The following is a 23,674-nucleotide window of genomic DNA, read 5'->3' as shown; positions in this document are numbered from 1 at the left end:
CCTGGGCAATTGCCTTGTCCAATTCCTGTGTCAAATGCATGTCACACACACGCACACACCTACAGTCACACACACACGTGCACAAATGCCCAAAGTGTGAAATGAAAACACGGCAGCAACCGAAACGCGTTACAAAATGTTAATTTGCAGTGACATTGGCGGGCGGTCGGCGATGCGGTGGGTGGTGGGCGGTGGGTGTGGGTGGGTGGCATTGCGGCAGGTGCCTCACTGGACCACAAGGCAGCAGCTTTGTGCTCTACAGGCATTAACAAACAGCAGCAGCAACAACAGCTGCAACAACATTTGCAATCAGTCGCCGAACGGCAGCAACAACAGCAGCAGTTTGATGATGACGATGACGAGCAACCGCTAACACCAACCGAGCTGCAACCAAATGACCAATGAGCCAACCACTGCCCGCACACACAGACACACTCAGCCGCCCACACACACACATGGATAGATGGACAGAGACAGATAGACAGGCGGACAGAGAGGGCGAGATTGAGAGTCGACCATGTGTCAGGGCAAGCTTGTCGCTCGTTATGCGCCTCTGGGAAAGTGCGGAAAGAGGGTATGAGCGACTGTGGAAAAGCGGAAAAACAATGATGTATAGGAGGTTTTCCCCGGGAGAAAACTTCTTTCGAAATCACTGAAAGTTTGGAAGCGCCAGTGTACTTGAAGTCAAACCATACACAAAATACCATTGCATACTTCTAGGCAGTGCATAGTAAAATACTATCATGTACAGGGTATGTATGACTGCCATCACGATGGCCGGCGATTGCAGGTGGATGCTGCTGTCGTTGGGTCAATGTTGATGCTGATAAGTAGCAAAACATGAGGTCGCCTGTAATTATGCGAGTGTTGCAAGTTAATTGCAATTGTGTGCAACTGACGGTAGCGAGATTAATTAAATTCATCCCATGCACGACACTCCCACTCGCACTCGCACTCGCACTCGCAATTGCTGTTGCTGTTGCAACTGCAGTTGCTGCAGCTGCCCCGCAGCAACATCGCCGCCCAGGGGCAACATCCTCCTGTTGGCTGGCATCACTCAATGCCAGGACAAGGCAATGGGGACAGTCTATCTGTTTATTCGCTCATCCAGCCCAACTTAACCCATTGATGCCCCGTCCTGACACTTGCACCCACAAGCCCACAAGCCCACAAACCCACACACACATACACACACCCACGCGCACACACACACTCGCAATCACACGCGCATTGTTTAAAGTTTACTAATTTCATGCATATTGCAGCTCTGGCGCATTTGTGTTAGTTAAGTGATTTATTGTCGCAAAATTGTCATTATTAAAAATTAATGATGTCATAATTAAGTGTGTTGCTGCAGTTGCTGCTGCTGCTGCTGCTGCTGCGCTGTGCGCTTTATTGTGAAATGATTTACATGGCGTCACGGCCGAAGGGGCGAAACATTAGCTGCTCCGGACATTTTAGCAGCGCAAATTTATGAACTGCAAACAACAAATATGCTCGATTCAATTTAATTTCCATAATTTAATTAGTCTTGTGTGGACAGCAGCGATAGCCCCAAAGGGCAGTGGGGTTGGGCAGTGTTATTTAAGCTTCAAATGGGTTGGGGATTGGCTGGGCTGGGGATTGCGATTGCGATTGCGATTGGGATTGGGTTTTGTGCACCCCCTGTACTTGGGGCCATTTGCATAACTGGTCGGAAAAGTGGTTTGGCCTTGCTCATCTGCTTCCGAGCTTTAAAAACAGCAGCGGAATATGATAATACGGCCACGGAAATATGATCTGGCTGGTACTATCAATAGAATACGAGTATTGTTACATCACTAGCTCACTTTTCCACTCACTGGATTGCTGCCCCAATCGGCTGACCCTGCATTTTCCAATCGTTTGATGGCTGCTTACACACTTTTTATGCCAAGCTTTTCGGGGAATAAAAAAAAACCCTGTGTATTGTCAACAGGAAAAATGGCTAAATCATGAAAATATTACTTTTTTCTAGTAATTATACCTACTATTAATTAGCGCTATGCGTGTTCAAATATTAGAAAAAAAAACAAAAATACAATGTTGTTAAATTAACCAAACGTTAAATAGCCAAGTGTTCCACAAATGTAGTAAGTATATGATTACAGGGCACTACAGAGTCTGTTCGCTGATTTGCTTGAAAGCCCACCCCCACAGAGAAATAATGGCAGCGAATTTGTCACTTTGTCAAATTGCAATATTTGCAGGTCTGTTCCGAATGGTTTTGCTCGTCCTCCGACTGTCGTGATCGATGTTGTCTTTTATCCGAGTGTGGAATGCAACCATGCCCCCACAACTTCAATGTATTCAAAATAATCACCAAAATGGCCAATAGTCGAAATGGCCAACTGCAATCGCATGCAGCATATGCATATATGCATATGCATGAAAATGAAATGATGTAAAAAGGAGTACTTCTACCCCGTATATAAATCATGCCGCCGCAATTTTTTGCGTGGCGATAGAGTGGCAGCTTCCACGGAAAAGGAAAGATCGCAGCATGAGACAGGGAGCATACCCTGTAAATGATGTGCATTTGATTGGGAATTACCAAGCGTTTTAAAAGAGGCCCAACAGCATGTAATCCAAATACGAGCATAAGTAAATACTGCTACACCTGCACTATGCACACATACACTGTTTTCCTGTCCATATACAATTGCGTCGGGTTAGCCCCATCTGTCCAGCTCCAGTGGTCAGCCACGCCCCCGCCCCCGCCCCCGCCCCAACGCCCACTTGTGCTGCAGTTATGCTGCATCGTGCAGAACTCACCGCAAATCAGTTTGGCCGGAGTTGCACCGCCTCGCCCAAACCATTTGATTGATTGAAAGTCAGCCAAAGTTGGAATTGAGTTTGCTGCAAATAAACTGATGGACTGCGTAATTCCCTGGCCGGGCTAATTAGGTTACTGCTCTGGCTAATTGATGGTCGGGCTAATACCATGTAAATGCAGGGGAGTGTGAATAATCGCAGGAAAGTAGTTGGTTTAAGCTGCAACTTTAAAACCAAAGTTGCAAATATTTTGTAGAGACGTATTTTTGGTCTTCAAAGTGTGAAATTTGTTGTAATTGCCTCCACAATTTAAGAACCTTACCCAATGCAGGGTATCTGAATTGAGGCAGCAGCTGCCGCTTGATTCACTCAAATAAATTACACTTGCTATGAATTAATTTAAGTCATATTTTCCCATTGGCAAATCCCTCGATGCACAGCCAAAACAAAAAAGATAAAAAGTACAAATAACAATGCATAAACTGAAAACCAACTAAATGAAACAAAGAGCTCAAAAAGTTTCAGTCGAATGCCAATGAACATAAACAAAACTGCAAAATGTCAACTTGTGCAAATAATGCAAATGTTTATACAAATTATTATGTGATTTTGCAAAAGGGGTATTTAGAGCTAGCCAGAAATACGAATGCAAAAAAATCACACAAAAGTTGTACAGCTTTGGCCAGTTTTCGGCCATGTCCCCGGCCATGCGGCGTATACGTAATCAGTTTCCTTTTGGCCATTAAAAAGTTGAATTTCATACTGGCCGAAAAACCCAACCGAAGCGAGAGACAGCCAGCACTTTCGTATTTAAACGTGATTTTAAATAACCGCAACAGATTTTGTGGTTTCATGTTGCATTTGCCGTTCGATAAGCGACAGCCCGACATTCCCGGGTGGTTTTCGGGTGGTTTTCGGGTGGTGCAGGGTGGTGCAGGGTGGTGCAGGGTGGCAGCTGGGTGCTCGAGGATGGCGCAGGATGCCGGGTGATTGGGCTCGATAAGGTTCCCCGGTTACACAAGCCGGTGGGGAACTGGCGGAGCAGCGAATGCTCTGCGGTCAAGTGCATTTAAAATGCAAAATGCACGCGTTTGTGGCGACACTGTAATGCTGTTGGAGCCTCCACTTCGGGATTACGCATTAAAAATGCCCGAAAATCATAATTTTAAAATTGCAATTAAGTGTGCAAGTATTTTAAGTCTGCATTGGCCCGTGCGACCTTTTTAAAGCCCCGAAATTGGCCAATATATTGGCAGTGCGTCACGTTTTACTGATCGGATTTCAAAGCAAATACTTTGGCATGATTTTAGACGCAGAACTAATAAGCTGAAGCATGCACTTAGTGTAAAACTAATAATGCAAAAGGCAAATAACTATATTTTTCCATAACCAAAACTATGGCATAGGCTTTCAGTTTGAAATATGCACCCTTATTTATGAAAATATCTGACTATGCAATAAAAATTAATAGTGTTGTGTTGGTACTTTCACATTGACGCACTTCCTCCCATTAAGATTAACACTTGATTATTGTTAATGTTATTACCTAATATCAGCAAACACACACACAAACTCCGCTCTATACACATTTAGGGGGCATAAACAGACTGTTTCCAAACATCCAGCGGAATGGATTTTTGGTATGGATTTAAGGTCTGTTCTGTGGGTGGGTTTTGCATAATGCCTGCCATAGCACTTGCGAACTATCGAAACTCGTATTCTGTATGTTGTTTATATTATTTTGATCTTTTCACGTTGTCCGGCCTAACATAACACATACAATAGTGTTTGGTTTTGTGGATTACGTTAATGGTTACGTCGATAATTGTGATTACTAGTCATCGCTGTTTTATCTGGTTTTATCGTTATTGTACTTACGCTATGCACACACTCTAAAAAAAAAGTTACCTCTGACGGCAATCAAGGTCTGATTGATTTTCATTATGGGGGAGACAAAAAAATGCACATTTAATGCTAATTATCGTAATCGTAATCGCTATCCATATTATTCCTTTGCCTATTTATATATATAGATGTGTGTAATTCCAATCGCCACTTTTTTGGCCGCTGCTGCACTGATTCCTTTGTGATCCTCAACCCCACTCCTCGTCCCTTCCCTTTCTCCTCTTCCTCCTCCATCTGAATCCTTCCGTTTCGTGTAATTCTCCCTCGGCATCGCCTTGTTATATGTATGTTTAGTGGAAGCTCCTGTTGCACGCCGCTCGCTACTTACGTCATACGCCTACGCTTACGATGCGTTACGTTGCGCCATCACGTCACTGGCTTCTAGTTCTGTTTCCAACTGGTCGCTGCAAGAGATATGGATATGGCACACAAATAAGGGATCGAGCATTGGCAAGATATTGCAACATTTGAAATATTTGAAGTATTTGGACTTTAATCCTTGACCTTGACCTTTACCTTTATAGTAGACCTCGCGGTACATGGTGGGGCAGGCGGCCTTGCCGTTCGTCTTCGTCGTCTTGAAGTCAATGTTGGTGCGGATGGGCCGGTGCAGGAGCGGCTGGGGCGGCCGGTAATTGTTGCCCAGGGGCGCTTTCGGGTGGTCTGGGCTGCCCTGCATCAGGCGGCGCAAAGCGTGCAACTGCAAGCAGTAAATGAAATCTCTATGAATTACTCTGCAGATGAGTATCACTATTACAGGTTTTCGAGCCCAACGGATTACGTGAGTCGCTTAATTAACTGAACCTTTGTCGGCTGCTTAAAACGGCTACAAAATAATAATTACTGTTAAACGCCGTTTGACTAATAGCATTAAAAGAAGCTTAGCTGCATGCATTCATTACTCGTACTAAAAATGATTTCAGTGATGCAATGACTTCGCTTTAAAGCAAACATGGTTTCTGTAGTGCCTGCAGCACCATCGAGACACGGAAGTGGATCAACAATGGCTCGACAATAAGCCAAACAGCCGATGAAGATAAGCCGGAGAGCCCAGCTAACCGATTTTAGCCCGTTCGTCAAGCGTTTAACGTGCATAATTATAAACTTTTCGCACACACAACATCATCGATCCGCACTTGGCAAAAAATCAAGCTTGACACAAATTGCTAATCCTAAAAATAAGCGCTCGCTGAACAAAAACGTAAAAAGGAAACTCTAAGGACCCACACATACACACAGAGAGAGGGACAGAGAGAGAGAGAGAGAGAGAAGCAGCGATGAGACGACAGGAGCAGCAACAACAACCACGACAACGAGTCAATAACACTTAATCTACTCAATCTGTTTATCAATTGACTTCCGTCAAAATCGCTTTTCACGACAACGTGGCCGGGTTGAAATTGATTGAGGACAGCGGGGGCTGCAGAGGGTTAAGGGTTTCGATTCGCCCCCCGTGCCCGTTCAAGTGTGAATTAAGTTGGGTATACGTGTATGCGCGCGTATGTGTGCCTGTGTGTGTGTGTGTGTGATGTCCCGAAAGTATGCAACACTAAATGGCACTCAAGGATTAAAGCCCGTTTCCGGTTGGATTGTATTGCGGTTTTAAAACTTGCCAAAAACATAGGGCAGCCAAGACCAGAAATTCACAAGAAATATTTAAATAAAATATTTTAAATGGCAAATACTAAAGAATATAACTTTAAAGCCTTAAGTTGTATCTTTTTCCTCGTAAACTTAAAATAATTAGTATTATTAACAGCTCGTGACTGTGACTTTTCAGCGATCCGTGACTCGGCTTAACCCTTGGGACGCCATCGCTTTCCCCTTCCGGCTGTGACAGAGAGCTCACGTTAATGGGTTAATTGCAATTTTAGCTCATGTCGCGCAGCTTCCTGTGCTGCCTGCCCCCTTCCACACCGGTCTTACTTTAATTTGGTAAATTATGTTTTGCCAGCAAGGTGCTGTCTTCTGCTCTCTCTTTCTGCCTCGCTCTTGCCGTCTCTTCCTGCGCGCGTGTGTGTGTGTGTGGGTGTGTGTGTGTGTGTGTGTGTGAGATTGAGAGTGTGCGGTGCAGGCAGTAAATTACGTTGCTGGGAGACTGGTGGACCAGAGTCCTCCATGGCTGCCACAAGTTGTAATCATGTGCCCATGGGTGCCATTGAGCTTGTTGAAGTTTTTATGAGTCTGCCTGCTGCAGCCGCATGTGCATGTGTGTGTTGGCGTCCCTCTCTGTCCCTCTCTCTCCCTCTTTCTCTTTCCTGTTCGCCCTGTTTACATTGTTTACACGTACGCCGCTGGCCACCATTCAACCGCTCCAGAAACCACTCATCCACCACCACCCACCGCCCACCGCTGGCGTCTTTATTACAGCGCTGCACTTAATAAACATTTGTGTTACATTTTTTCTCCCTCTGTTTTCAGCTGCATGTGTGTGTGTGTGTGTAGCTCGCTTTTCGCTGCTCGCCATTCCTTTGAGTTATGGACGCTATCCACTTTGTTGCTCCTCCAGCAGCAGAAGTACCAGCAGCAGCAACTCAATTTAAAACTTAAATGAAATTAGCTAATAAAACAGAAGAACCCGGGGACCAGCGGACAACGAAGCACTGTATACTAATTAACAAACATTAAGGTGCTCATCGCTCAAAATGTTTTTTTATTTGCCGGCCAGGGGAAACGGAGATTGGGCAAAAAGGTACAAGTAGAGCGACCACAGCAACTTGATGAATTCGTTTGGAATAAACAGTATGCTGTTGACTTCTTCACTTTGCGCTGCGAATTCTCGCTGACTGCGATGGGCTTTATGCGGGTATTGTATTAATAATTTAACAAAAAAAGAACTTGCGCACTTCCAGCATAACTACTATATTATACATAGCTGGTAAATGGCCGGAACATACCTGTTGCTTCGTGATGTAGATGGGCTTGTTGAGCACCACCCAGGTGACTGTTTCGTGGCAGGCTGGTGCCGTTGTGGATCCATCGTAGGTCATGTAGTGATCCGTGTCCGGGAGCAATCCCCTGATGGAGAGCCGCTTCACGAAGGCCTCGTCGCCGCCATAGCGAATCCGCTCCAGCTGATCGGTGAGCATGCGCAGCTCGGCATTCGAGAGGTCTCCAAGCTAATGTGTAAAGATAATTGAAAGATACTTCATATATAAATAGCTTTTAGATATTTAGGTATTTTCCAGCTAAGGAGCAGCGCTTCCATCGCGGCTATGGCTAGTCGCACATCGTTTTGGAGCACCTTGGGGACAGGATAACTCACCTGCAGCAGAATGGAGACGCCCACGATGCCCTGGGCGCGATTGAGGGCATCTGAGAAATTGGCATACAGCTGGGAATTGTAGCCGAATATTTGTATCTGCAAGTACAGGGGAGAAATGAAGAGTCAGCAAGATGTATGGAGAGAAGACCGAGTGAGATATGGCTAAGGACTGCAGAACCCTTTCAAAATCGTGCTTTTGGGTTATCCTTCTGTCCCCGTTCTTTATTTCTCGCATGCTGTGTGGCCAAAACTTTATTGTTGCTCAATTTAAGCCCAAATGCATACAGGGGCGGTGACAGCCAACACACAACAAGGGGCGTGGCACGGGTCAACGGAAGCCTTCGCCTTGTTTCGCATAAATTGCTCCAAAATAATCCCAACTATCAACAAAATGCACACAAATGCAAACACAAACACAAACACAAACACTAAAACACGTGGGTAGAAACACACACACAAACGTTAATATTTTGGAGAGAAGATCAAGCAACAAAACGGCAAATATTTTGCTTTTAGCCAAGACACCAAAAGGGCCAAGATTATTCCTTACCACCACCATCACACACACACACACACACATACAGCCTCATGTGCATTTGCACTTTTGTTTCATGTCGGCAACAAAACGCCTACAGATGAAGAAGAACCAGAGGGGAGTGCAGAAGGGAAAGGGTCAGGAGGCGACTCCACAAAATGTATCCTAGGCAAATGGCTACAGCGAGGGTTGCTCAATGAATAGCGAACAATCGGCGAAGCAAATAACTCAATTTACAATAATTACCAGCGATTAGAAACTTTCTTAAAGTGTTCAATGAAAGTTTTTACGTTTGACAACTGGAAACTCTTAGGCACACATTTCCTTTAAATTTCCGAAGAGTTTTTAATATTTCCGTTGCTTTAAAATACTTTTAGAGATTATAATTAAAGCATGGCACTTTAAACTTTATTAGGCAATCATCTTTCGCACTGAAACTTCCTTTGCGTTTACTTTTCAGGCATTTCCAGCGATTTTTTGTTAGCTTGTGTAACATGTATACATGGATTTTCGGGGGGATTTGGGTCTGGGATATATTTGTTTCTCGGCCTGCATGTGTTTGTCTGTGTGTGTGTGTGTGAGAGTGTGAGTGTTGGTAAATGGCTAGGTGTGAGTGCATGAGCTGGCTGACCAGACCAGACGCACCGAGCGGAAGGAAATGCTGCAGACAATAGTGAAAATAATAATAATAATAGCAAAGAGCACACACTGATGGCCAGTGGGCGTGGCCATAGGCGCTGGCCAGTTAATAGTCCTGCCAGCTGAGCTCGCCCTCCCCCAGGACTCCCCACATGCCCTGTCCCGACCATCTACTCCTCCTTTTCCCTGGGAATTGCAAGGACCAAAAGGAGAATGGCTGAAAGGAGCAGGGAACAGAACAGGACGAATTGAAGAGCGGCGGTGGGCGACGAGGCGTGCATTTAAATATTAAAAAACTACATGCTGCAATTTTAATGTGTGCCCAGTCGGGCAAATAAAAATTAAATTAAATTAAAATTTCCCAAAGTTCCTTTTCCCGAGTGTTTGGTGAAGTTGCAATTGCCGGAGCAGCGGAAACTGGGCGGCAAACTGGGGGTGGCAAAAATGGCAACTAATGCAAATATAACTGAAGTTTCTATCAAAACGAAGAGAACTCGGCTGCCAACAGTGCGTTTCGCAAGTACACATTCACTTTTAAAGTGCTATATATCATAATATGGCTACAAATGAATACTCGTATATCCTGTTCATTTTTGGCAAATATTTGATGGTAAGGAAATCACGCAAAACTCTTCACTTGCGAAACGCACTGTCCCTGCATGGATGTACGCATACCTAAAGATATTTGGTAGTGCTGCAGCACATGAAAATTTGACGAGACCATGGCAAATTTTTATTTATTTTTAGATGGATTTTTTTATTTAGCTGGGAATTTCCATATAGCACACCCTGTCATTTTCATCTTGAGAAGTGGCCACAGTCCGAGAGCAGCTATACTCATTCGCACAAAACAGCTTCCTGCTCAGACAACCAAAATATGGCCAAATCCTGGGCGTTAACTGCATGAGAAAAGCGAACAACTAAACAACCAAGCAGCTTTGCCACTTCAACGCCAGATGGCGCACTTTTGGTTGGTAATTAAAAATTTAACATAAAAAACTAGTTTCCAAACTGTACAAGTTGCTGCAGACGAGTTAAGCAGAGCCACGTCGGAATAAACAAGTATTTAATAATATATTTGTGAGAAATTAAGTCACATGAAATAACAATTTAAGTTACGCCTTCTTTCGTAGTCAGAACGTAAGTATATTTGATGTTGGTTTGTTTAAAGCTGATTTTAAGAGCCTGTTGGCTTTTAATCAAATTTTAAAGTGGTCTCAAAATCCGATAAGTAGATTGAATAAAATGTAACCTTTAAATAAACCTATTCTGGGCGGTCTCCCACACTGTCGACCCAATTAAGTCTTCAGTTTTATAAATAGTCTTTAAATCACATTAAAATCTTCCTATGCAAGACAAATAAATCGCATTTCGTAATGCGTAAATCTCGACCCTCACTCGGCGCATTTTCCAATGCCTTCACACCTTTGGCCTAATATCTACGAAATTGAATCATAAAGGCAATGAATTACCCCATCCACTCCTTTCTGTGTGCTAAGTGGCAACAAAGGGGCGGCTGGTGCTGAGGGAAAATTATACAATATTTGACCGCAAACTAAAATGTTATATTTCCGTTTCATTAAACCGTCAAAGCCTGTGGCAAAGCAAATAAATACGAGCAGTGTGTCTGGGCCGCAACAACAAATACGATACATGCGGATAAAGACGAGCAGCAACAAAAATGGCAATAGCAACAACAAGGGCAAATAGTGTAAGTACCAGCAAATAGCCGGACAACCAGCCGGCCAAAACGCAGAGAGCCAAAAGCCTAAGCGGTGTTGGGGCATGCCCCTTTCCCACTAGTATTTGTTTGAACAAAGCCAGCTCCTCTGGCATATTTCTTGGCCAGCACATGCACACACACACACACACACACACACACACACACACACACACACACACTCGCATACAAACGAATACCCACACGCAGAGGCAAAGGCAACTTAATCAGATCAATTACACATGTTTTCACTGCATGGATTCCACAGAGCGGAGAGCCCAGAGCCCCAGACTCAGGCCTAGTCCGTAGTCCGTAGTCCGTAGTCCTGTGTCCTCGTGTAGTCCTTGCTGTAACCCCCGCCCACTTTAACCCCACGGCAGGAGCAGGAGCAGGAGCAGGAGCAGGAGTCAAAGCGACCAGCGCGACGCCAGCTGCTGAAACTTTGCCTGGCCAGCACAGTGGGTCCTTCTGCCTCATAAACCCCATCGCCCAGCCACATCCGCAGTCAATAAGCTGCCCCGCACAGTGGGGCAAATGGCGCAAAACTGCTCGATATTGCAAATAAGCCGCATTTCTAGCTCTTATCATGAATCATTCTTAGTCCAAAGATATCTAATGTCCTTTCAATAATATGTAGTATGTGCTTACGATTACAATTTACTAGGCACTACTCATCATTTTGATTTCAGAATTCGTAATAAATGGAAAATAAAAAGTAATTGAGTAGTTAGTGCTTAAAATCAAATTCGAAATTAAGCTTATAGATTCGTCGCCATAACCTTTCTATAAAAATACCAATGTACCCATTCAAAGCTCCACTGTGCATAAATATTTTCCCCAGCAGAGGTAGCAGTGGGCTTATTGGTTTGGCTGGGGGAGGGGGTGTAGTTGGGGGTGATGGGGATGGAGGTGGAAGAACTCGGGAAGAGGTGGAGCAACATTCTTGGCCCTTCAGCCGCTTGACTTGGCTTTCGTTCTGCACTGACCGGGCACGATAATATTGGCCATGGCCAACAGAAGCAGAGGCTTGGTGGTTTAGGCCGAGAACATGGCCTCATGTCAACACTTTGCCGCCTATGTATGGTCTGCCCCGTCCTCCTTTTGCTCTGTGTCAGTTTTCTAGACAAATGAAGCAAATTAGCTTAACAACGCACTGGGGACATTGTCAAACACGCACACCAACGACCGAAAACAGAGGAGAATCGAGGAAGGAGCCGATTTACCGGACCAACATCGCTCCATTTCTGGCCGCAGTTTGTCATGGTTGTCTGGAAACCCCTTCCTGTAGCACTTTTCCGATGCACTTATAGCACTTTTGGCTAATTATGCCCTGCACTAAGGCAGAAGATAAAGAAGAGTAACTGAAAAACATGGAAATGAGCAGACCAACGCGATTTGCTGGCGCTGAAAGCGCGACCAAATGGAAATGCTGAGAGTGCAAAGGATGTCCTGCAGGATAACAAGAGCACTTGAGATGGTCGGCTGTATTAAAACGAGCAAAATACCACGATGACTTCAAAACAAATATTAGATTATTTTAGCCAAAACGAAACCCCTCCCAACAAACTGCATTCGTGCTATCTATCTGCCTTCATTCAGACTTTCCTTCCAATCACTATGAGTTCTTGGCCAATATATTGGAAATAATCGTTTAAATGGGAAATCTAAATAATCCGTTTTTTTGTCATAACTTTTGAAATAATTGTCTGAACATGGAATGTTATACGTCGATGAGCTCGTAATTAAATTTCCAATCGAACTGTGTTCAAAAAGGGGAACGCTACATTTTTGCCATTTTTTGCAAATTTTGATGATGTTACCCCTTACAAAAAATGCAAAAATTGACCGAAAAATTAATTTTCCAAAATCTGTCAAAAATTAATACGGATCGTTAGATTTGGTAATTAGCTGCTCAAATCAGTTATTCTTTCATCATTACGATCATTTTTGGCCAAGTTATGATTAAAATGCCCACTTAAAATATTTCCATTTTTGCCAAAATCCGTTTTTTCGAATTTCGATCAAAAAAATAATCCGTTTTTTTGCCATAACTTTTGAAATAATTGTCTGAATGTGGAATGTTATACGTCGATGTGCTCGTAATTAAATTTCCAATCGAACTGTGTCCAAAAATTGGAATGCTAAATTTTTTCCATTTTTTGCAAATTTTGATGATGTTACCCCTTAAAAAAAATGCAAAAATTTACCAAAAAATTAATTTTCCCAAATCCGTCTAAAAGTGACAGGGATGGTTAGATTTAGTAATTAGCTGCTCAAAACAGTTATTCTTTCATCTTTACGATCATTTTTGGCCAAGTTATGATTAAAATGCCCACTTAAAATATTTCCATTTTTGCCAAAATCCGTTTTTTCGAATTTCGGTCATAAAATAATCCGTTTTTTTGCCATAACTTTTGAAATAATTGTCTGAATATGGAATGTTATATGTCGTTGTGCTCGTAATTAAATTTCCAATCGAACTGTGTTCAAAAAGGGGAACGCTAAATTTTTGCCATTTTTTGCAAATTTTGATGATGCTACCCCTTAAAAAAAATGCAAAAATTTAACAAAAAATTAATTTTCCCAAATCCGTCTAAAAGTGACTGGGATGGTTAGATTTGGTAATCAGCTGCTCAAAACAGTTATTCTTTCATCTTTACGATCATTTTTGGCCAAGTTATGATTAAAATGCTCACTTAAAATATTTCCATTTTTGCCAAAATCCGTTTTTTCGAATTTCGGTCATAAAATAATCCGTTTTTTTGCCATAACTTTTGAAATAATTGTCTGAATATGGAATGTTATACGTCGGTGTGCTCGTAATTAAATTTAAAATCGAACTGTGTCCAAAAATTAAAATGCTAATTTTTTGTAATTTTTTTCAAATTTTGACGATGTTACCCCTTAAAAAAAATGCAAAAATTTACCAAAAAATTAATTTTCCCAAATCCGTCTAAAAGTGACAGGGATGGATAGATTTGGTAATTAGCTGCTCAAAACAGTTATTCTTTCAACTTTACGATCATTTTTGGCCGAGGTATGATTAAAATGAACAATAACATTTTTTTATTTTGCCCTAAAGCTGTGCGACCATTCTTAGCCAAGTTATGATGAAAGGCCTGTTGAAAACATCGCGGTTTTTAACATAATACAAATCGAGCTTTAAACAACCACCTTATAAGTAACTTCTAGTTGAGCCACTTGCAAAATGCTCTTAGCCAGGCGCTTAAAGCACCGTCTCGCCACCTGACGTACCCAGCATCATAATCCAATCAAGAACTTCACCAAACTCATTACCCGCCAGCTAAAATCTACTCGGCCCCCATTAACGACTTAGTAGCGTTTTAAAAGGTGGCAAAAACGTGCTTTAATCGCTGCCTGCTTGCTGGTTTGGTTATCCTTTAAACGGATTTTCCAAAAGGGGTTGTACTACGACTCTTTCCGGGGGCGGGTGGCTGCTAAAATTACAGCACGACCTCATTAGCAGCAAATATTTTGGCGTTCGTTCGTGCTCAGTCACTCGGGCACACAGATAGAGATACAGATACATTTGTATATTTAAGTACTTCATGGTTAGCGCGTAAATTAATGGTTAAGCCATTGCCGGTTGTTGGTCGTTTTGGGTTGCGTTGCCCGTGGTTTCCAACCGCAGTCAGGGGTCAGTGGTGGGTTAAGAGGCCTGGCTCCAGGCTGACCATAACGAGGGGGGTGGTTAGTGGGTTACGTAGTGGGGGACAAATACCAGGCCATTGGATGAGCACGTGACTGCTGGATGATAAATCGGCCGCAGAGTGCGGTACAAATTTGCTGCCAAATCACGAAGCAAATTATCTACGCCACTGGCGATAGTTTAGCTGGCTCACGCGGCCATCGCTAAATCACAACCAAAAAGGGGGGGCTCGCCAAAAACCGAAACCCCCTGGTGATTAAATTTTAGCCACAAGACAAGTGCTAAATTACCGCGGCCCAAAACAAATCAAAATCAGGCAACTGTGCATTGCAAATAGAAATAACGCATATCTGGCTCCCACTTTTGCAAAATCCCCACCCACCGCCGACAAACTACACCAAACCCCCTCCCCACGCCATTCAGGTGTATGCCACTGGCATTCAATGACAACAGACTGGCGAAATCCAAGACACGGCTGCAATCTTGTGCGGATTTCATGGGGATTAATTAAAATTGCCAATTACGAATTCATTAAGGCAGATCAAATTCCGAGGCGGGGCCCATTAAGGCGGCTTTTGTTACGGCCGGAAAATGCCTTCATTGGCCGGAGACTGACGGCTTCCTGGGAAGTGGAAGCTGGGATCCCCTGGCTGCTTTATTTCGGCGATGATTTAATTGATCCACAATGCAACATGGTTAATATTCTCCCATATTATTCGCGAGTGTTTATTCAGGAGCGACTTTCGGCTGCATCAAACAGATAGTATTAAACTAAAGTATCTATTAAGTAAGCCTTTTCCATATATAATATATATAATATTTTTTGATTTTCCATCGAAAGTAGTTTATAGTTTACTATCAGTTATTTTTTTCCGTTCATCGCCAGGCTCTTTTGAAAATACATTCAAGTGGCTTCCCGTCTCCTCCTCAATCTGCCATTTCAGCTTGGCAATTGTTTGTCACTTTGGGCTTAAATCAAGCTGGCAGACAGGCAAACTGCGTTTTAATCACTCGATTGTTTACACGAGAGAACAATTTGTGGGCTGTTGAGCGGCGAATTGTCGAATTCCCGGTGTCCTGGTGTCCTGGGGTCCTGGGGTCCTGGGCTCCCAAAGCGACGAAATAAGAGTCTGCGATTCCTTGGCAGCCAAAGTAATTTAAGCGAAATGCAGGGCGTACTTTGTCAATGGCGAAAGTGGAACGACTGCTTCCCCCGGGCGGATTTCAAATTAATTTACACTGACATTGGTAGTCGTTGACAGTTGGTAGTCGATGTCAAAAGTCGGACGTGGGGGGTTAAAGGTTGTTACCAACTGCTGACATGCAACAGATTTATAACGTTATTTGTTTGTCGTCTGCAGTCGACGGTCTGCAGTTTGTTGTGGCAGCTGCGGCTCACTTTTTGATTGCCTAGCAGCGAAAAGGAAAATCTGCTGGAAAATGGGGCGGAAAAGCAGACAAAAGCGCCGCACGACCGGCACGAAACGGCAAATGGAAATGGAAATGGATCTGCAGAGATGAAAATGAAAACTGTGTCGCACATCACTCAGGAAATCGCAACGCAACTCAACTCAACTCGACCCGACTCAACTCAAGTCAAGTCAAGTGGCCAAGGATCAGAAAGACGCACGACAGGATTAAGCATCGCGAGTGGAGGACTCTTTGCCGGCGGAGAGGTTCTTCAAAAATCGCCAAGGAGCACTCGTAATTTCGGGAAGACCTAATAGTTACAAATTATAGCCATTATGTACTCCTTCATTGTTCAAATGTGGATTTTAGCCCATGTAAGTGCTGTTTCTTACTTTAGAATAAATCAATGATATCGTAGCCAGTTATAAATTTGGAGCAGCTATTCCGACAGTAAGCAAAGTGGCTGGGCTAATAAATCGCACACTGTAGTTGCCCCATCTGAGGTCAAATAAAAGTTATGGGTTCATTAACCAGAGACAATAACCAATTTGTAACAGCAACAGCTGGTCCAGCAGAAGAAATGTGTTTTAATTAATGAACATCTGGCCAGTGAAATTTGTCAGAGATTACGGATGCCACCCACATACTCCACAGGTCATTAAGTCAATGGGACAATGGGACAATGGGACAGCACTACCACTTAGTTATAAATCTGGGGCAATAAATAACCAGCTAAGAACCGGCTGAAGACGACGGTGGCAAGTAGAAATCCTTTGCCGAAAGTCGTGGGTATTTACATATTTTTAATAACGTGCTCGCAAATCAAGTGAAGCGAGCCTGTGTGTGAACTTGACATCAAAATGAACAAAACACGGTCTCCGAGAGGTTAAATCATATTTGACAAACAGCAAACAAGGGGGCGAGGGCACGCATGTGTATTTTCCGGATTCCGGATTCCGGGTTCCGGAAAATGCACGGAGGGTGAAAAGTGTGCGAAGGGCGGGGGCTCAAAACACAGACAAGGTGTCTGCGAGTCGCAACAACGCCTGCCATATGACACATAAATATGCCCCTCCCGCTGCCCCAAAACAATGTACAAATAAAACAATACAAAATCATCAGCCATCAGAAGCAGACGGTGAAAAGCCAGGAGGAACGCACTTGTGCAAATCATTCACTCTCGTTAGCCTGCAAACGTGAAATATGTTAAATGTGTTCGCGCTGTTTGTAGATTATCTACCAGATAGTTTAAGAAGCATCGATTTGTAATATATTGTCTCAGCTTCGAAAATATTTGTGCAAAATCAAGCCACACTTCTAGTTAGGCAAATAGGTAACCTGAGCCGAGCTGTCTTTGTGGAAATTCCGCCTCGCGAAAGTGTGAATGACGCGTCCGCGGGGCGGCAAGCCGGAAAAGCGGAAGAGCGGAAAAGCGGAGGCTGGGGCTTCAAATCAAAGCGGCAGACAAGTGGGGCGAGTTTCCAACATGTTGAACCTGGCGACGACGTCGTCGCGTTGCTGATAACGTCGAGAACTGCAGACAAAGACGCCGAGCTCTTTGCCTTTTGACTTTGTTATTTATTTAACTTACCCCCTCTTATGTTTCTTTCTTTTTTGAGCCATTTTTGTTTTTTGTCAGCGACAAATCGACATTCGCTGCATTAAATGCTGATCAAATACACTTCCGCTCGTTTATCTGTGTAAATATTTGAGCGGGCGGGCTAACAAGTTTACAGTCAGTGGCGCAGGCCCAACAATGCCAGCTTGGCAATGAAATGACGCAGGAAAGTTCAGAAACTCCCCCACTGCCTGGCATTCCATTGCCCAGAGGGGCACACAAGAGGCAGCAACAAAAAAATAAATAAAAAAAACAGAACAAAACAAAAAACACACAATTGAATTGTTAAAGAGGGAAAGTGGGAAATCTGTTGACAGGCCAAGGCACCGAAATAGAATCCATTGGAGGCCCCAGCCCCAATCAGCCCCAGCAAGTGTCAAAGTGTCCCATGCTTAATTTGGGCCTCACCCTGCGCCGGAAATTGAGAGTGACACCAGTGGAAAGGCGGCACCAGTAGGCATGGGCATTACGGTAACTCACCTCCGCCGGGAACGTGTAGCCCTCGACACTGTGCTCCGATCCGAATTGGTCGTTCAGGCCGTAGTGCATGTGTATCTCGTGGAAGCGGTAGCGGTACGACAGCGGTCCGCCCGAGATGTTCACCGGCGTCTGCATGCCGTCGTAGTTGGCCACCGTATCATTGCCGGCCGTGAAGATGACGCTGTGGCCCGTATTAGTGATCAGTCCGGATATCTAGAGATACAAAATGATGTCAGCAAACATTCATAGCGCGTAGGAAGATATTATATCTGTTACTATATATCTGGGGCACTACATGCAAGAAGGAAACATACATGTGTATGTCTATGCCCCGGAGGACACTCCGACTCACCCTGTGCTTGTCGATGTGCATGGGCCTCAAGTTGGGGTCAAATAGCAGGCGTTGGGGCTCCAGATTGACCGGCGACTGACGACGACCCTTGTTGCACAGCGACCACTCCGGATTGATGAGGCCCCAAAAGGCAGGTCCTGAAACGAAGAGTGAGCATGCTTTATTGGACAGTCGCTCGAATCGATCCTTGCCAAAAAACGTGGCAAGGAGATTTATGAACCCAGTTCGCCTCAAACTCCTTTCAAAGTTTCTTGCCGACCGCAATTGTGGGCTGTGCTGCAAAACCTGCCACAAATTGCATAATGCCGCAGGGGGTGGGTCAAAAGTCAGGGGGCCAGAGGCCATTACAATATTTGTCTGCATCTGCATAGGTGTTGGCCTGCGTCAGTTTGGTTTTTGTGTTTTTTGTGTTTTTCGTTGGCTCTGCGTCTGTTTGATTCTGGCCACACAACTAAGCCATCCAGCCCTTGTTTAATTTCGTGCGGTTTACTTAGTTTTCCACACCACCCCAATCACAGTTCCATTTCCATAACACCACCCCTCACCAACACCACACCAACGCCACCCACTGTAACAGTAAAACTGCAGCTTTATCTGGCGTCTCCCTCGTCTGCGCTGTGCTATCTCACTTGCTCCTGGCTTTGACCAACTTTATCTGGCAGCTCGGGCAGCTTAATTTATGGCAATATGAAATCAAGCCGAGCTGAATGCGAAAAAACAATAGGCCAGCTTTTTTATGGCCAGTTCCCAGGACTGAGTTTGTTGCTATTGTCGAGTTCATTTAATCTGTGCTCCTTGTATTTTCAGCAATCGAAAGTGTTGCATTTTGAGTTCTGGGTGTGAATACCCAAATCTTCCTCTAAACGAATCGAGTTCTGCTAAGCATTTTACTGTTTTTCTCCTGTTTTGAGTTTCAGCTTAACAACAAGCAACGCGTTTTAAGCCATGCTGTTAAATATAACCTAATGCCAGGTGTTTTATTTCATTTAATAACATGGAGTTACGGCTGCAGTGCCTTAATTGAGTTTATGGTTTTTATTTATATTCCTCGCTTATCCTTTCTTGCACCATGTTTTTCGCTTGCTTGCTCAAGGATCAACCAATTATTAAAGCCCCTTCCACGGCGTTCCATTCGAGTCCGTTGCGTTCCAGCCACTTGTAATCCCATTTATGGCAAACATTTCGAAAGTTTTCCGCCACCAATCCTCCTTTGCATTCTCCATTCTCTGATGTATCCATAAAAATGCTTCGCCTGCAGTCGCATTGCGTATACGACACGTAGTACGTACGTCTGGTTGGCTGACTGGTTGGCGGGGGCGGCGTGAAAGGGGCCATGGGAATCAACACGTTCGCTGCGAGGCCGCAATCAGGAGCTTCAATCATAGATATGCCACGTACTCGCGTTTAAACGATTGTTGACCTCAACGACGCCATCGCATTAGCCAAAGAAAAGAAAAGCCAAAGGAAAAGCGGATAAAATAAAAGATGAGGAACGGGGCGAAAATAATCCCAGGAGTGGCGAATGAAACCTGATGAAAAACTGGAGATGCTGTGGCCATTAAATGGGTTAGGCAATTAACTCTAGAGCGTGGCGATCCTATAATTTTCATACTTTTTCTATTCGCTTAAAGAGATTAGTTGAACTGCTTGAATACGGCTGAATAACAGAAGACCAATTTCAGTTAGTTGCAGTAGTTGCTGTAGCCAAGTTTATCATTTAATTATTCATGGACTTAACTAAAATTTCAGCTTCTATTCTAGCTTATGATCAAAAGATACATTCTTGTGCAGAACGCCTGTATTTTTGCCAGCAAATAGTGGTGTATCTATCACTAAAACAATGGGAACTCGAGGTCTCTTCACTCGTGTCACGTGCTCATCACCAAGGCATTGCGCCAAGGAGGATAAGTAAAATCGGCGGATACAAGTTGAAGACTTGAGATAACGCCGCGGAGGATGTTGCAGTCTCGAGTCTATTAAATTGCGGTCTGGAGTCGAGTCAATGAGGCAATTGCCAAACGATTTTAGCAGCCATTAACAACATTAGTGGCTTGGCTGACTGGATCCGGGATCTGGCTGCATGGCTGTTGCCCCAGTGGGTGGCTGGTTTTTGGCAGTGCTGGTGGTGTGGGGATTTATTCTTCATCTTCTTCTTTTTGTGTTTTTTTTTGAGTCGAATAGTTTGGTGGTTGGGTGGTGCCAAAGGCAAAAGAAGCACGCTGGGTGGCATGAAGCACGCTTCGTTTGATTCCGCTTGGCCGCCTTTATTTGGCTCGTTGGGAGTGCAAATCACGTTAAACAAGTGGCACGTTGCAGCTGCAACTGCAGCTGAGGCTAAGCCGTCTTTTCGGGGCAACCTTCTGCCAATTCCGTGGCCCCTCTTACCCCCGCCCCCTGAGCCACACTCAGTGGTGTTCCCCTGGCGAGGGATTTGAAGTCCTCCAGCCGACATGCATGCAATGCTTATGTAAATTTATTTATGCCAAAAAGACACACAAAGTTCGCCTCGGATTTCGGTTGCAATTTGTTGACAACACGTGTTACAAGATACCCCTGTTACCAGGCTTTTACACGGCGAGAAACGCGCCACTTGACTTGGGCCGCAGTCGATTCCGAAGTATTTGAAATGCGTCCTTGCAGACAGGCGTTTAAATTCTTCTATTTGTACAATTCAGCATATTTTTCCTCAGTCACTTCATTTTCCTGCTCAGTTTTCCTGAGTTTAAGCTTGATTTTTGTGCGATCTATCTTGCACTCTCCATTTGCTTTTTCCCGCTCGCCAAATTCAATTCAAAATTCAAAGCACTTGAACTTATTTATGCATTTGTCTTGTGCAAATGGCGTCGCCGTTGTGTCTCTAATAAGATTAAGAAAGATGCTTCCACCGACGGCAGAATGCAGCATGGGCGGCAGAGGCGGCAGGGCGGGGCTGAGTGAGGGAGTGAGGGAGACGGAGCAACGCTTATCGGCTGTCTGCTGTCCTGTCTGGACATAATCTCCATGGACCTCTGCCCCGATTTCGCCGCCCGTAGTGACACATGGCGAACTGTTTTCCATTTCGGAGCTCCGATTCCCATCTCCCTCTGCTGCTCATATACCCCTCTCTTTCGCTGGCTGCTAGCTGCATCTCTTTCGTCGGCTGGGCTCCTGCTTATCACGTTTCAACGCCAGACAATGGTGCTCAGAAAAAATAAAAAAAAAATAAAAAAAACAAAAAGAAGGAAAGCTCGCTCTCTTTCTACGCCCGGGTTCTTTGAATACTTTGTCTGCCTTTCCATTTGACAGCTGCAAATCGGCTTCGTCTCTGCTTTTCCCCCACCCACCTCCCGATTCCCGTTTCCCGTTTCCCGTTCGTCGTTTTCCCAACCCATCCTCCCAAGCCATTTTCCTTTGGCTATTTTTCCATGCATTTCACGCGTGCAGCTTCAGTCGCTGAGAAAATCGTTTTACACCAGCAGCAGCAGCAGCAGCAGCAACAACAACAAATGGCTATCGCCCTGGCTTTTCCGCGACCCTCGAGCAGGTGAAAAGTATCCCCCTGCTCCCCTGGATTTCCCCACCCCTTTGCCGCAACCAACTTTGTTGCTGGAGCGACGCGTGCTGCTCGTTGGCTGAAATTTTACTTTCCGCTTCCGTCCGCGGTTATTGTTGAGCTTTGATTAAAATTTACTTTGTTGTTGGTATTTATGAAACTTAAACGGCGGCGATGAAAGGGGGCGGATGAGGGGCGGATCAGGCGGAAAAGCTTACCTGAGATGCCATCGTATGTCCACCAATCCTCCCAGCTGACGGCAAGCAGAACTGCAAAGAGAAGGCGATGGAAAGTGCATCAGATTTCGATTTTTGAGTCGATGAATATAAGCCGCGAAAATGTCAAAGATCTGATTGGGTCAATATATGGCCGAGCTTTAATACCTTATAATGTTTTTCGGCGGAAAAGCGCCCGTGCATGTACTGAAATATAAGCCGAGAAAATGTCACAAAGATTGTGGGACACGGTACATTTTAATGACTTATTCCCAATCATTTCAAATAAATTTGTATGTATCCCAGTATTGAAATGTTTAAACTGTCTGTTGATTTAAAACTTAATTGTGTATATTTAAGCTTTCGGAAATAGAAACTATGATTATTTTTTGCGCCCATCATTGCCCACTCATTTCTCTCATAATTTTCATTTATATCAGTATTATTTGTTAATGAAATAAAATCTTTATCCAATTGATTATTCACAATAATAAAATGTTATTTTTCAATTTATGGAAAAGCTTGGCTATTGAGCTCGTTTTTACTGTAGTTTTGCTGTAATAATGATAGAGCAACAGCAGTTTGGTCCTGGGCTTTTTTGGAAGGTCCTTCGTGTCCTGCACTTTGTGAAAATGATTTTTGCTTACTTGCCTTTTAATTTTTTCGTGTTCGCGTTGGTTTTCGCTTTTTGTTCGCCGGTTCGTTGGCTCGTTTTTGTTTCGCGGCTGCTTTGCTCTTTTTGCTCGCCCTGTAAATTCACTTCCGTCACTTGTTAACTTTAACATTCATCGACACTTTTTGCCTTTTGGCCCTTTTTTTCTTCTTTTTTCGTTCTACCCCACTTTTTCTGTTTTCTGGCTTGGCGAAGGGAATGCAGCTGAAGCACTTTGTTATTTTGACAGCCGACAAAAAGCGGGCCAATGCCTTTTGGCCAGAAGCAACCCCTTTGCGACCAGCAACCTGCACTCATTCCTTCCTTCCGCGACTCGAATCAAAGTCAAGAAATGTTGAGTCATTAAAACGCGTTACCAGCCCCCTGATCACCACACCCCCGCCCCGCCCATCCATGGGGCTCCCCACAAAGTGCAGTGCGAAATGCACTGTAGTTTCCGGCAAGGAGTTCCTCAGACACGATGAAAAACCTCAACGAACTGCAGTTCCTCTGCAGATATTCTTGGGAAAGTTTGTCGAGTGCGTTATTAGGTAAGCTAGGGTATATTTACTGAGGAATCTGTGGGGAAATGTTGTCGGAAAAACAAGTAGCCAAAAATTCTCGAAGATATTTATATATATCATTGCAAAAACAGAAAAACAGAAACTAAAATCTAAACTTTCCCTGCGAATTTGCCCACGAAACTATTTCGCCAAACAAACTTTGGGTCAAAATAACCCAGAGTTCTCTGCTTTTTGTTTCACCCCTTTGAAATACTTTGTGAAAAGCGCAAAAAGTCGCGACAAAAAAAACCTTGAAAATTTGTGACGGGGGAAAAGCGAAAAGTAAAAGGCAGCGGAACGACAAGAGCAACATCAACGAGAGTAA

At 44.1% G+C, this 23,674-nt stretch overlaps 1 protein-coding gene across 1 annotated transcript in view; it reads right to left on the bottom strand.

The window, feature by feature from the left end:
- Nucleotides 1–4,760: 4,760 nt before the first annotated feature.
- Nucleotides 4,761–23,674, bottom strand: part of LOC6551719 (carbonic anhydrase-related protein 10) — a 37,618-nt gene continuing 18,704 nt past the window's right edge. Inside the window, exons 2-7 of the mRNA XM_026982713.1 lie at nucleotides 18,388–18,524; nucleotides 18,036–18,248; nucleotides 7,964–8,059; nucleotides 7,596–7,817; nucleotides 5,215–5,398; nucleotides 4,761–5,102 (exon numbers count right to left, since the gene is read on the bottom strand). Coding sequence (XP_026838514.1) covers nucleotides 5,080–5,102; nucleotides 5,215–5,398; nucleotides 7,596–7,817; nucleotides 7,964–8,059; nucleotides 18,036–18,248; nucleotides 18,388–18,524 — 875 coding nt within the window. The 3' untranslated portion in view covers nucleotides 4,761–5,079. The remainder of the gene's footprint in view (nucleotides 5,103–5,214; nucleotides 5,399–7,595; nucleotides 7,818–7,963; nucleotides 8,060–18,035; nucleotides 18,249–18,387; nucleotides 18,525–23,674) is intronic.

The sequence above is a fragment of the Drosophila erecta genome, unplaced genomic scaffold, assembly GCF_003286155.1.
Source record: "Drosophila erecta strain 14021-0224.00,06,07 unplaced genomic scaffold, DereRS2 tig00000152-arrow-arrow-pilon, whole genome shotgun sequence".
NCBI classification, from domain to species: Eukaryota; Metazoa; Arthropoda; class Insecta; order Diptera; family Drosophilidae; genus Drosophila; species Drosophila erecta.
This window is presented reverse-complemented; position numbering and strand designations above follow the sequence as displayed.